The 14,821-nt window shown below is 42.3% G+C and overlaps 2 protein-coding genes across 3 annotated transcripts in view; both read right to left on the reverse strand.

Annotated features, from left to right (window-relative positions):
• kif20ba (kinesin family member 20Ba) overlaps positions 1 to 10,107 on the reverse strand; it is a 31,181-nt gene extending 21,074 nt beyond the window's left edge. For both annotated transcript variants that reach the window (XM_053633199.1, XM_053633198.1), the window contains exons 1-16: positions 9,745 to 10,107; positions 9,365 to 9,476; positions 9,169 to 9,258; positions 8,855 to 8,974; positions 7,720 to 7,858; positions 7,049 to 7,233; positions 6,347 to 6,398; positions 6,038 to 6,247; positions 5,596 to 5,707; positions 5,328 to 5,399; positions 4,821 to 4,967; positions 2,129 to 2,285; positions 1,724 to 1,975; positions 1,477 to 1,616; positions 1,187 to 1,319; positions 610 to 817 (exon numbers count right to left, since the gene is read on the reverse strand). In XM_053633199.1, the coding sequence (XP_053489174.1) occupies positions 610 to 817; positions 1,187 to 1,319; positions 1,477 to 1,616; positions 1,724 to 1,975; positions 2,129 to 2,285; positions 4,821 to 4,967; positions 5,328 to 5,399; positions 5,596 to 5,707; positions 6,038 to 6,247; positions 6,347 to 6,398; positions 7,049 to 7,233; positions 7,720 to 7,858; positions 8,855 to 8,974; positions 9,169 to 9,258; positions 9,365 to 9,472 (2,125 nt within the window). In that variant the 5' untranslated portion in view covers positions 9,473 to 9,476; positions 9,745 to 10,107. The remainder of the gene's footprint in view (positions 1 to 609; positions 818 to 1,186; positions 1,320 to 1,476; positions 1,617 to 1,723; positions 1,976 to 2,128; positions 2,286 to 4,820; positions 4,968 to 5,327; positions 5,400 to 5,595; positions 5,708 to 6,037; positions 6,248 to 6,346; positions 6,399 to 7,048; positions 7,234 to 7,719; positions 7,859 to 8,854; positions 8,975 to 9,168; positions 9,259 to 9,364; positions 9,477 to 9,744) is intronic.
• Positions 10,108 to 10,905: 798 nt separating this feature from the next.
• Positions 10,906 to 14,821, reverse strand: part of ankrd1a (ankyrin repeat domain 1a (cardiac muscle)) — a 19,985-nt gene continuing 16,069 nt past the window's right edge. The window contains exons 7-10 of the mRNA XM_053633229.1: positions 14,304 to 14,402; positions 13,672 to 13,770; positions 13,453 to 13,551; positions 10,906 to 12,158 (exon numbers count right to left, since the gene is read on the reverse strand). Coding sequence (XP_053489204.1) covers positions 12,060 to 12,158; positions 13,453 to 13,551; positions 13,672 to 13,770; positions 14,304 to 14,402 — 396 coding nt within the window. The 3' untranslated portion in view covers positions 10,906 to 12,059. The remainder of the gene's footprint in view (positions 12,159 to 13,452; positions 13,552 to 13,671; positions 13,771 to 14,303; positions 14,403 to 14,821) is intronic.

A 14,821-nucleotide genomic window follows, 5' to 3' on the forward strand; every position in this document is an offset into this window, starting at 1 on the left:
GTCAGGGAGTCTTACTTCACCCTACGTTTATGCTAGCTAGGTGACAATTCGCTCATGGCAGCTGTGGGCGTGGCCATATATGTATATATATATAAAAATAAAGAAACAGTAGTAGTGAAAACATACCCATATGATTTATACACACCACCTTGGTATTTATGCATTATGTACCCATGTATTTAAGCGGGATTTACACGTCACATGCTTGACTTTCTTCTCAGATTAGATTGTAGATGGTGGCGTATACGCACCAGAGGCACCAGCGATCTCTGCTACTTCCTTCCAAGTTTTCTTTCTCTCCCGAACGTCTCTGTACACGTTTAACGAGAGCGCGTGTGTGTGTGTGCGTGTGTGTGTGTGTGTGTGAGACAGGACAAGATGAAACCGTTCAGAAGTTTTTCCCTCCTTTTTTTGCAGGAAATAGTTGCAGGTAAAACTAAATTACTGAGCGGGGAACTGAAGAAACATTACACCACATGCTCCATTGGACCGTCGCTTTATTGCGTCATACCTAATTTACATACAAGTGGGAGAACGCGTTCGTTATCTACGCTCCGTCTCTCGCTGACGTGAACGCGGGATTATCCCGTCCCCGTGTAGTGCACTAACCCTGCGTTCTGCTCTCCAGCTGCTTCTGCGTTTCACCGAGCTTCTCGGTCAGTTCTGTGACCTTTTTCTCAAGGTCACGCAGCGTCACCGCGGGTTGGCCATCACGGTTCACCAGGCACGACTGAGCCGCCTCGGCGTCCTTCCTGATTCCGGCCAGATCAGTGGACATGGAGTCCAGCATGCAGTCTAGATACGGAGGCTCTCGCTCCTGTAAAAAAAAAAATAAATAAATAAATAAAAAAAAGGACACACACACACACACACACACACACACACACACACACACACACGCTAAATAAACAGGGGGGGAAAAAAAAAAGTCTCCTTACAGAACAAATGTTAAAACCTGTTTCTTGTGAAGTCCCTGTGAACGAGCCGTTACTATAGAAACGACAACGTACCAGAACGAGTGCATTAATATAAACCCACACTACTGTCAGTGCTGCTGTTATAGAAAATTAAACAGCTTCTGACCAATCAGAATCGAGAACTCAACAGCAATAATAATGCATGCAGTGCAAAAACAACTGAAAAGTCTGACTCCGCCCCGGACAAAAAGTTGTTTCGTGATCATCACCTGTGCTTCAGCAGGATCCTCTCGCTCGTCACCGCCCGCTTCTCCGCTGGTTTTCTCCACTAACCGTTTGAAAATCTCGAGTCGGTGCTCACACCTCTCCTCCACCAGCTCTCGCTCTTTACTTATACGCTCACTGGGGGGTGGAGAAAATGAGGGGGGGACAGAGAGAAAATGAGGGAAAAAAAAAAGACAACAGATTATATAAACAGAACAGAGAGAGTACACAGAAGAGAGAGAATACATCGAGTACACAGAGAGAGAGAGAGAGAGAGAGAGAGAGAAAGACATACTTGTAGTCATTTTGCATCTGAGTGAAGAGATCAGAGAATTCTTTAGTCACTTCCTCTCTGATTCGACCCTCCACAGCTACAGTCTCCGCCCTCGCCGTCCTCAACTGTTCCTGCAGCTCCTCTAACTGCAGCAGCTGATTCTACACACACACACACACACACACACACACACACACACACACACACACGTCACTTCGATTCCCGTAGTAAGTAAACAGGAATTAACAGGTTATGACCCTACACTGACCTCATACACCTCTTTATCCAGCAGCACCGTCTCCTTCCCTTCTTCCTCCGGTAGCGTGTCCTCCAGCAGGCTCTCCTCGTCCTCGTCCTCGTCCTCCGACACCTCGTCCCCGCCCCCCCGGCTGTGCTCCCACCGTACCAGAGATGTGCGCCGCGCCTCCCGCAGAGTCGCCTTATTAATGATGAAGGAGACCTCCCTCGCACTCCTCTTCACCACCAACGGGAGGACAGAGGGGACGCTGAGGACCACCACCTGAGAAACAGACCACAGTGTTGCTGAATTCTGATTGGTCAGAAAGTGGTGATTAATTTTCAGTAACAGTAGTGCAGCTGCAAATCACAGGTTCTAAGATGTTATGACTTCTATAATAACTGCTCATTTACTGCGACGCGACGCAACACACACCTTCTGTGCCACAGCGGAGAACTTGAGGACGTTGAGCGTCTCATCATACATGGAAGCGCACTGGTTGATGTTGACGATCATGGCGGCCCTGCCACGACCCGTGAAGAACCCCTGCAGGTAGTGTGTGAGTTTACTCTCTCTGAATGGCACGTGCTGCCTGTGGAGAGGGAGGGGGAGAGAGAGAGAGAGAGAGACATTGAGGGAGACAGATCTATTCATACAGTCCCCACCAAAAGTACTGGAACAGCAACACACATTTTATTGTTTTCGCTGTACACTGAAGACATTCGGATTTGAGATCAAAAGATGAAGGAGACGATTTAGAGTTTTCATTTCCTCATATTTACCTCTAGACGTGTTAAACAACTTACAACACGTTCTGTTTGAACACACCAGTTTCCCATGTGATCAAAAATATTGGAACACATGAATGATTGGTGTTTCCTTCTGCCCAGATGTGCCCTGTTAAATCTATTAAAAAAAAATGACTAACTATGAATGTCTACTCCTAGTCTGAGCCCTGGGTTTCACCTGGGAAGACTGCATTTGTTAAAAAGGATAAACCAGCATGAAGATCAGAGAGCTGTCTATGGGAGAAAAGCGAGCCATTTTGAAGCCATCATGAAACCATTTTCATGCTTTCGTCACCTCTAGATTAGATTACTGTACTGCCTTACTGTCTGGATGTTCCAGTAGGAATATAAATAAGCTCCAGTTAGTCCAGAATGCAGCTGCTAGAGTCCTAACTAGAACTAGAAGATACGACCACATCACCCCGATCTTATCCACACTGCATTGGCTCCCAGTAAAATCTCGCATTAACTATAAAATACTTTTATTAACCTATAAAGCACTAAACGGTCTCGCGACACAGTATCTAAGCGACCTTTTGGTTTTCTATGATCCGCCACGCCTACTTAGATCAAAAGATGCAGGCTATCTGACGGTACCTCGAATAGTGAAGGCTACAGCAGGGGGAAGAGCTTTCTCTTATAGAGCCCCACAGTTATGGAACAGTCTTCCTATTAGTGTTCGGGACTCAGACACAGTCTCAGTGTTTAAGTCTAGGCTTAAAACGTATTTGTTTACTCAAGCCTACCCTGACTAGATTCTGTTCGCAGAATTATTAATTACTTCGCAGTCATAATCTTTTTTCTCCCTCTCTCCTTTCGCCGAGCCCCACACGAATTTATGGAGATACTAGAGATCCAGATCCTTTCTGCCTCTGGATGGAGCTCAAATCTTCTCTAATTCCAGACTGCTGGGACTACGGCTGCTCCTAACGCCATACAGACTTCATATAATTCCATAATTAACTTTTTCACACTATCTGTTGTTACCCAGATGAGGACGGGTTCCCTTCTGAGTCTGGTTCCTCTCAAGGTTTCTTCCTCTTAAAACATCTTAGGGAGTTTTTCCTTGCCACCGTCGCCACTCAGTGGCTTGCTCAGTTGGGATAAATTCACACCTTTAATATCTGTATACCGTGTTGATATTTCTGTAAAGCTGCTTTGAGAGAATGTCTATTGTAAAAAGCGCTATACAAATAAAATTGAATTGAATTGAATTGAAGCTGAGAAAGAGTGGAAATATCAGAGTCACTGTAGAAACATTGTGCACAGCCAATACAACCATTTGGAATGTCCTGAGGAACAGACACCGAACGGGTCGGCCGAGGAAAACTACAACAGCTGATGATAAACATTGTGAGAGCTGTGAAGAAAAACCCAAAAACTACAGACATGACGTCACCAACAACCTCCACAGGGCAGGGTGAAGGTCACAATCCACCGTTAGAAGAAGACTTCGAGATCAGAAATATAGAGGACACACCACAAGATGCAGACCGCTCATCAGCAGTAAGGATCAGAAACCCAGACTGGAATTCACACAGAAATACAGAGACGATCCACAAAAGTTCTGGAACCGAGATGAACCTCTACCAAACTGATGGAAAGACCAAAGTGTGGAGAAGGAAAGGATCTGCTCATGATCCAGAACATACAAGCTCATCTGTGAAACATGCTGGAAGTAGCGTCATGGCTTGGGCTTGCATGACTGCTTCTGGAACATTCTCACTGATCTTTATTGATGATGAACTCATGATGGAGCAGCAGAATGAGTTCAGAACTTTACAGGAACATTCTGTCTGCAGATTTACAGAGAAACGCATCCGAATGAATCAGGAGGAACTTCATCATGCAGCAAGACAACGATCCAAAACACACTTCCACCTCAACACAGGACTTCATCAGGGGGAAAGTGGAAGGTTTTAGACTGGACAAGTCCATCACCAGACCTTCACCCAACTGATCAGCATCTCACCTCCTGAAGAGGAGACTGAAGGGAGAAACCCCCCGAAACACACAACTACTGAAAGAAGCTGCAGGAGAAACCTGGAGAAGCTTCACAGAAGAAGAAACCAGCAGTCTGGTGTCAGTGGGATATATAAGGGATATGCAACTAAATATTAAGTGTTATTAACATTAACTTACTTTAAGACGCATCTGTTCCAGTAGTTTCGGAGGGGAACGTATAATGTCTAATTTATCATTCAAAATTAAGATTTAATATTACAAGTTTAGTGTAAACTATTTGAAGCAGTAACAGGAGCAGTGTGAAGGTGAGGGTGAAGGTGAGGGTGAAGATGAAGGTGAGGGAACAGGAGCAGAGTGAAGATGAAGGAACACACCTGGCCTGCTGGCTGCCTTTCAGAGCGTTGATGCATTTCCCCAGGCTGAGCAGAGATGTGTTGATGTTTCCTGCCTCTTTCAGTCGATCTCCTTTGTTCTGGGTTTTACCACATCGCTCCGATCCTGCCAGGTCACACAGCGAGAGTCTACCACACACACACACACACACACACACACACACACACACACACACACACAAAAAGGTGTGGCTTGTAAATCTTAAATGTTTCGAGATTTGTAATAACTGTATCTAATATAGCTTTAAAATACTGACTGTGACATCACTATGATTTTATCTCACACTTCTTCATGCTTTCCCTGAAACCAACTGATCACGTCTTCATAGCGTCGAGTGTTTGGGGCCATACTTATTAATACGGCGCTGAAGGTTTGGGATACGGATAAGCTCTGCATTCCGTAACAATTATTTATTTATTTATGGTTTTATTATTTACCAGTGGGTTATAATGGCATGGGGTGGAGTTCAGTGAATAACAGACACTCACTCGCTCACAGACTGCACACTGAGAGAGGAGACGTCCTCGATCCTCAAAATCCTCACCGTGAAGATACTGTGACTGAGAGAGGGAGAGAGACACAGACACACAGAAAGAGAGAGACAGCACGAGACAGAAGAGAGAGAGAGCTACATCAATGTGAGTGTGTACTATTCATATATTAACTTTTATATGAAGAGCTCTCACTCCTTGTGTGCGAGTGAGTGTGAGAGAGTGTGAGTGTGAGAGAGAGAGTGTTTGTGTGTGTGTTTCTCACCTCCTGCTGGACAGCTGATTGAGTTTGGTGGATGAAATGCTCTGGTTCTTTTTGCCCAGTTTCATGACTTTAAACGCTTCATCTGAGCTGTTCACCTGCACCCAGCGCAGATCTGACACACACACACACACACACACACACACACACACACACACACACACACACACACACACACAATATTAACATATAGATATAGTGCTTAAGAAGTACACAGTAATGAGTCACAGTGTCGTCCACATATAGTCTGTATATTAATAGATAAACAATGGACACTTTGATAACATGATTTATAGCAGTGTATAAGTCGGCTATAAGGTGCCCACTCCACACGGATAAAAGTGTGATGTGTGTTAATGCTGTAATGAATATAAATCTGTGAAGTAGAACCATTGAGAATAACGCAGAAGCACTGAGCAGCGAGCGTGAGCCGAGCGAGCGGTACCCTTGATGAAGGAGTTCCCCTTGGCGTCGTGACAGAGGCGCAGGTTGGCCCGGCGTGTTCCGGTTCCGCTCGGCTGCTCCAGCAGGTCGTGAACGTTCTCGTTGTAGATCTCGCAGAACGACACCCACACGGAGAACCTGGCGTGGAGATCCGTGTCCACGCCGAAGCTCCGGTCAGACGCCGAGCTGTCGGGACCGGCCGGATCCGGACCTGCGGCGTGGCGCGATATATCGTGACTTTTCCGGATCTTCTCTCAGGTTTCCGTTACGGAGATTTATGAATGAAATAAACTGGTTAGACTGTGTTTACCTTCAGATCTGGAGCTGGAGTTCAGGCTGCTTGTGTTTCTCTGAGTTTCATTCTGAAAGAGAATGAAATACAGATCACGTAAAGACAGTGGATTTAACGCCGGACAGGAAGCAACGGGGAAATAACACGTACGTTCTTCAGGTTCCTCACGCGTCACTTAATCGAGTTAAAAACACTATTTATCCCTCCTGTTACGTTACGGGTCAGTTTGACCTATTTCCACATTTGAGATGTCGGAAATACCGGTTAACCTCTCTCCCTTTTTCCTCTTTGAAATATTTTGACTTTCCTCACTTAGGTTCATGAAGTTATACACAGATATAACAAAGCCAGTCGTAATAAAGGTTTTCTGCTTTAACCCTGAGCTGATGGAGGATTTAGCGCTCGCTCGTTATTAATATTTATTATATATTAAATACTTTTATTGGTGTTAAAATATCCTCCACTTCTGTTTTTTCAGTCTTCACTCTGATCGCTCGTTTCGTGCTCCCAGCTGCTGGTGCACTTTACCTTTTATGGAGTTTTGTGGGCGTCGCTACATGCAAATGAGCCGAGTCAGGAACGCAACGTGCGTGTTATCAACAGACTCACACGAGTACGCAGAAAAGCGCTGCTTAAGACACTTCTGAAAATCCGCCGGAAACTTTTTTGCTCGGTTTTACTAAAACTTTACTAAAAGACGGATAAACGAGAGAGACTCACCTCTCTGAGGAGTCTGAGGAGGTTGCGTTTGCTGATGCTCTCCTCCACCTGCTGCTCCCTGCTGAGCTTCAGAACGTCCCGGGACCGGTGAGGCTTCACGCTGGTCTGGGTGAAGATCCGACCCTCCAGACTGCTGAAGATCATGTTTATGGAGCGCGGCAGGACGCCTACGTCGTGTTCTGGGCCTGTCACGCACACACACACACACACACACACACACACACTTCAATCTTGCATTTCAATCTCTATTACCCTTATCTGATTGGTCAGAAGGTGTGGATTAGTCTTCTATAACAGCAGCTCAGACAATAGCGCAGGTTTATATCTATGCGCTCGGTCTACTACGTTATCGTTTCTATAGTAACAGTAGGGTTAGAAGGTTAAGGAAGGAGTCTCCAGTGTCAGTGCCGTTTAAGAGTCAGAGGTAAAGCGCTAACTAATTTTCCCACATCTTCAGGACAGTTTACACTTCTGTGTGTGTGTGTGTGTGTGTGTGTGTGTGTGTGTGTGTGTCTTATTAACCTGAAGAGAGAGAATAAAGAGAGAGGGGGGGCTGGTGAGGGGGCGAGTGTTTATAGCTGCTATAACGTAAGCGAGACGTTATCACGGATGTGCAGTTTGAGGAGAATAATGGCCGTCAGGGTGGAGACAGTAACTTGAGAAGCACAAACCTAAAAAGGTGAAGGTCTTTCCTGCGTTTGTGACTCCGTACGTAAAGACCAGAGAGTTTTTTCCCTCCAGGACGTCTCTGACCAGATTCCTCACCGTGCCGTCAAACAGGTCCTTCTGCGACGTGTCTGCTCCGAAAACCTAAAAACACCAACAACATGGCGTGTTACTGGAGCGTAAACGCCGACTCGGAACAACATCCGGACGTCAGATCCCGAATCGATCACGTTCTCCTTCACTCCAACACTTCCCAAACCGTTTAAACACAACGGGTATAACCGTCTCATCATCTTGAGCACAGCTCTACCTAGGACCGAGTCGGAACCTCCGGGCAGAGGCAACCTGCTTTCGGGTTGAATTATCGTGTGATATGCGTTTCATCCAGGCATTTACAAGAAGGGTGCCAATAATTCTGGAAAGCACTGTACCATGCACGGGTCTGCTTTTTAAAATAATTCTTTTATGCAAATTTAAGCAGTGAACACCAGCGACACCTCGTTCACCAGCCGGCTCTTTTACACGAATCTCTCTTCCTCCTTCACTCCTCATGTTTTACTCTCACTCCACTAAATTCATTTATTTAAAGTATTACATGTAAAAAAAAAAAAAAAAAAAAAAAAAGTAATAAAATTACAGTTTAAAAAAAACAAAAAAACCAACACCTCTCTCTGTGGTGGATCATTAACAGTGGATCAAAGAAAGGCTATAAAATTATTTACACAAGTTTAATAATATAAATACATTTTTACACACCAGCTGTCTGTCCTGATTTTTTTTTTTTATAATAACTGATTAGAATTGATCATCAATCCAAATGATCTGGTCATTACTCTCACTATGAGTCATTTTAGTGAATCTGAATCGCAGCTAAATTGATTATTTTGCTATTTGGTTCCAAACGAACGAACGAAAACGTCGCGTGTCGGGCCGACGCTCAATAAAGAGTCAGATGGGAAGAGAACTCATTCGTTTAAAACGTTTTGGGCATCGCATTTACGCTTGATTATCCGGTTCTCCAGAACACACGCCGTCTCTGCAGCGTTACAGCTCTGTGCTTCGGCTCGGTCAGAGAGTCGATTCGATTCGGATCGCTATCTCACTAGAATTCACTTGGAAATTTGTTTTGTTGCAAAATACCTGAGAGAACTGAAAGCGCTGTGCTGTTTGTGGAACTGGTTTTTCACTCGCTCGGGCTGAGAGAGACGACCTCGGGGCTTTGAGGAGGACCGTGTCAGGAGGATGGATGGTGATGCAGTCCTTCACAGATTTAAACAATCAATCAATATATACATATTAATATTATTATCATAATCAAAACAGAAGATTCCATTAAAATGTGTGCGTTAGTGGGCGTGCTTCCAGTATTAGTTTTCATCACACTTGTTTGGAGAGATGAGGAATATATTGTCCAAGTGATTCCCCAGGAAGAGCGACGACGCCTTCAGACTCACCTGCGATTCTCCGTTTTCGATTTCAGCCTGCGAGAACGGTCTGACCCGGAGGTACACTTGTAAAAACTCTCTGTCCAAGCAGCTAGAGTCCTGCACACAAACAAACGACGCAAACCGTGATAAACATCCACACAATACGCATGAATGCACCAGAGCAACCAGTCCCAGGTGAGCACAGGTGAGGATGAGGACTCACCTGAGCCGCTGCCATTTCAGTCAGATCGAAGTGCAGATCTCTCCTCAGGTCGTCTACCAGGATGGTTTCGGCCCTGGCCACCTTATCGTTAAAGCATGACTCCATCATGGTGCTGAAATCCAAAAAAAAAAAGATTTACATCTACACACCGTAACACCACACCTGAGGTCTGAGGTCACCTTAATGTAACACCTGTACCTTTTAATACAGCAGAACTTTATAAAAATCTAATAATAATTGATTTGAAATGTTAGCAAGTCATTGTTTATTATTTACTTACTATAACAGCCATGCCTAATTCTGCCCCATGCGTCACTTCCGGTTTATATTCCTATTTCTTTTTGCTATCTGTTTATGAAGTTGTTTAAGAAGTAACTCACCTGGATGACGGTTACACTCCTCCGACGATAAAACCACGACTCTAAACTCGCTAATTATTAAATTAACCAGCTAAAACAACAACAACTAGGAAACAGCTGTCATGAAAATATCAGCGAATTTTAAACGGTTTTCTGCTTCATACCGTCGGTTTGTGGAGCGCGCAGATCCAACCGCCATGTATTTCCTTAAACCAACACTGGCGCGCGGTCTTCTATTCAAATCCGACCAATCAGCGAAAAGGATGCCGGGAATGACGGGAATGCGTGTTCTTTAGGATCGCAACTGCGCAGGATTTGCGCAATACAAAGCGCAACATTTGCGCAATGCGAAATAGAACACGGTTAAAATGTGTTTCTGTTTGTTATACTTTTCATTGTTTTGAACTTTCCTATTATATATCATTTTTAAATATAATTTAGGTGGTAATTTGTGAATAATAAAGGTTTCTCATTAAACACAGAAGAAGGAAATGGGTCTCTTTAGCCAATGCATGCTAATATTCAAATCCATATTATTCCCCACATAAACAAACATAAACTGTATTCTGTATTTTGTATATTGAATATTATTTATTTATTTATTTATTTCTATTTGAATCATATGTGTTTAAGCTGTATTAGGGTGTGAGGTTTGTGTATTCTGTGCCTCATGCTACATCTAAGCAATTACCTCACCCTTACCATAAACATTTCATATGTCCTGACATACTTTGCCTATAATAAAAAAATAATTAAAATGATAATTACTCAGATAATAATATAATATAAAATGGAATGAAAACTTCTAATAAAAAAAAATCTGATTTAAATTGAAGTAATATCTGTCAACCCCCTAGACCCAACTATAATGGAGGTGAAAATGAAATCGATTTATCTGCTATTGATTTGTTAAAATGTGCAGATTTGTTAAAGGGTATAGAACTGAAAAGAGAAAGAAAACGGCACAAATGGGGATGAATGTTTATGAGTGTATTAAGACTACAGGACCAAAGATGGGACAAATATTTCCTCTAATATTTCTGCAACATTTAATGGTACATAAGTTTAAGTACTAAAAAAAAAGACCGTTACAATTAAACGATCAAATAACTGGTTTGGGTTTATGTAAGTGTAAAGTTCAGGAATAGATTTAATAAGATAAAGTAAAAGATCCCTAATTCACAAGCCAGAGGTAAGAGTGGTGAGGAAAAGCGACACGAGATGATATGAGGAAGAAACCTTGAGAGCCACCAGACTGAAAAGTGAACCCATCCTCTTCTGGGTGATACCGGACAGCGCGATTACAAGTGAAACAGAACCGAGTGTGTTTACAGGATGTTCAGTATGAGCAGATTGTGAATAAGAGTCCTGGGATGAGTAACAGGATAGCCTTTATGATTGCAGCAGCAGCTCTTACAACTTCCGGGTGAGATTATAAATGATAAAATTGATAAATCGGTGCTGTGATCATAAGAGGGTCTCTAAAAAGCTTTTTATATTGGAAATTATATAAAAAAAATTTAAACCTAGAACATCTACATATGATTCAAATATGAATGAATAGAAACGAATAACAGAAGAAAGACCACTCTGCAATTTCAAAGCAAAACAAGCAAAAAAATTTTTTATTCATATACGTACGACAAATAAACGAAGCAAAAGTACTTAATCAAAATGGAATCGAGCAAGTTGGAATAATTACATTGAAAGGAAAAGTAAAAATACAAATTAAGCAAAGATATCAGAACACAACCATTCCTTTAGAAAATCTGCTCGTAAATCAGTCGACATCCTCAAACCTGTCATCACTTTCTGATCATCATCATCATCATCATCATCATCATACTGACAGTGACGAGACACATGATAACTGCTGACACCACACACACACACACACACACACACACACACACACACACACCAAAATAAAGTAAAGAAACATCAGGAGAATTAAATTCACAGACTATTCAACATCATTCAATCCAAAATCTAAAATATTTGTATAAACATTTCAGTGCTTTAGTTGTGAAATAAAAAGCGTCACTGTGCAGCCGAACACCGTCATCAAGTCAAGAAACATCCAGAAAGCACATTAAGAGCTTTTCCAAATCCATCAACTTCCTGTTCCTCTCCCTCACGGACCATTATCGGAAATTAATATTTCACCTCCATTAAAAACACGTTCGCATAGAAATTTCCATAGAAATAATATCAATGAAATTGCCAACAATTATCATCACTGTGCGTCCGATTGAAAGTGAATCAGATGTAATGAACCCTGCCGTCATTTCCCTCTCAACGTTGTTTTAACGACGACGTTAATGTCTTCTCTCTCTTCACTCAGTAACAGATTGCGTCTCGTCTTTAAAGTCGCTCAGGATGTTTTTAGCGCCGCTTTGCCACAAGAGCAGACACTCCATCGGCGTCTTTCCATCCTGAGAAACAAAATACACAGAATTAACAAACAGTTACACGTTAGTTGCAACACTGCAGTCTAAATCCATATTCTGCAACTGAACTGAGATTGGGATTATGTGTCATGATGAAATGTCTACACACAATACAAACATAATACTGAATATTGAATTGGAGTAAAAATCGTAAAAAAAATAAATAAAAAATGTAAAGTCCAGGACAAATTTCTGGGGAAGTATCAATTATGATATAAAGAATGATATAAAATGATTTAAAAAACTTAAAGTGCGCCTATTATGGATTTGAAACATGCCAAATTTTGTTTTAAACGTCTCATACGAGAGATTTTCACGCAACCGAGATCAAAAAACACTTCAACGTGCTCATCATTTAAACTGCAGCGTTACCTTTTTTCCCCCCAGTGTCACAAACGACTCGTTAAATGATCCGTTCTAAAGGATTCGTTCTAAACTCCTCCTTTCAGAGAGCATACTCTGCTCTGATTGGTCAGACGTCCCCAGTCTGTCGTGATTGGTCTACCGCTGTCAGCGAGCAGCCGATGAAGACCAGAGGCGGGGCTTTTTGTTAGAAACCTACGTAGGTTAGTACAGGAAGTAAAGTCTGGAATCACTAACGAGTCGTTTCAGCTGTTCAGAATCGATTCCTTCTTTTGGGAGTCGATAACTCCGTTTGTCAGGCGCTTTGATTTTTGAAACTTTGCAGACTTTTAACATTCACAAACAGCTACGTATATAACACACTACACGAAAGGTAATATCTGAAAAACTGTAATAGGTGCACTTTAAATAATACAACACAACTGCGACTCTCAACCACTCTCAGAATCAGTGAGTGGATAACAGAGGGGATTATTCAGAGAAACAAGCAAGATGTTAAGAGTAACACTCGACTTGATGCCACCGCCACCATGCTTCACAGTGTGGATGGCGTTCTCAGGGTGTTTGTGTTTCCACCAGACGTAGAGGTATGTTCCAAGGACAAAAAGCTCCGTTTTGGTCTCATCAGACCTGAGAAACCTTTCCCACATCTTTGCTGAGCCTTCAGCATTCGTTAGCCTCGGACTCTTGACTGCTTCTCTGACTAATCCCCTCCGAAGCTGTCATCTTTTCGTAAATCGTAACTTTTCTATATTGCATTTAAATGAAAGAATTCTTGTTTTGATCTTTTAACGATTGCGGTCTCGGCTTCAACCGGATTATCGCTCTTCCCCTCTGGTTTGTCTCCGGCCTGCGTGTGCGTCGGTATGTTATACTCCTGACGTGATGATTTAACGCGTATATTATTTGCACTCACGTTATTTTTGCCCTTGATGTTAGCGCCGTACATCAGCAGCAGTTTGATCATCTTGAACCTGTTGATCCTCACTGCGTCATGCAATGGTGTGTCTCCCTCCTACACACACACACACACACACACACACACACACACACACACAGTCAGTTTTGATATTATGGGTATATTTTATATCTGATTATCCGTCCTGTAACAGCGGGGTTGTTCCGGAGCTCTTACTCTGTCTCTAGCGTTAATATCGGCTCCGCAGTGGATCAGATGCTCTGCACACTCGAGGTGACCCGTCCGAACTGCCACGTGGAGCGGCGTGCTGAGTAACTGGACACACACACACACACACACACACACACACACAAACACACACACACACAGAGTGAGGATGTTGTTGCTTGCACATGATAATGGTCAAGGTTACAGAAAGGGGCGGAGTAGGTCAAGAATTCAGAAGATTATGTGCTGTATAAACTACAAACATTTTTTAATATCTATTTAATTTACCCAATTATTATATTTATTCTGCCGTTGATTATATCAGAAGACAGAAGAATTACAATACTGGATCAAAGCCAAATTATAAGTACATATATATATATATATATATATATATATATATGAACATAAACTATATTTGAATATCACAGCCTATATCGACCCTAAGTCAACATTATTTTTTGCAGATTTAAAAATGTATTTTAATTAGCTATGGAAATTAAGGGAGTTATATACAGACATATGAAGTATGTGTTTCTTCAATAGGAAATTTTGCATATTTATAGATCTATTATATTTGTAATTTTTTTTTTACATAATTTTGTCATTTCATGTTTAAATATCTGCGAGGACGCTCTTACTTTGTCTCTGCTGTTCAGTTTCCCTCCTTCATTAAGCAGCAGCTCCAGTGCAGGAAGACTTCCTCCTCTACATGCCCAGTGTACTGCTGTCGCATCCAACTACACACACACACACACACACACACACACACACACACACACACACACGTGTTTAGTACAGGTGTGATGTGACTGTGTGGGAAATCTGAACTAGGACAGAGCACGTCCCTGAGTGTTTTATTCCTCTTACACCACAGCAACTTACCAACGTGTACGCATGATTCACTTATTAAAGAACGATACATGCTAGTTTTTATCCATTTATAGCTACACTCAATGTTAGTTCCTGTTGTCACTTACGTTATAGCAGCTGTAAACACTCATTCCCTCACCAGCTGCTCTCTATTCCCTCTCCTTATTCTCTCTCTTTATTCTTTCTCTTTATTCTCTCTTTATTCTCTCTCTCTATTCTCACTCTCTATTCTCTCTCTCTATTCCCTCTCCTTATTCTCTCTCTTTATTCTTTCTCTTTATTCTTT

This window comes from Ictalurus furcatus, chromosome 9 (genome assembly GCF_023375685.1).
Source record: "Ictalurus furcatus strain D&B chromosome 9, Billie_1.0, whole genome shotgun sequence".
NCBI lineage: Eukaryota > Metazoa > Chordata > Actinopteri > Siluriformes > Ictaluridae > Ictalurus > Ictalurus furcatus.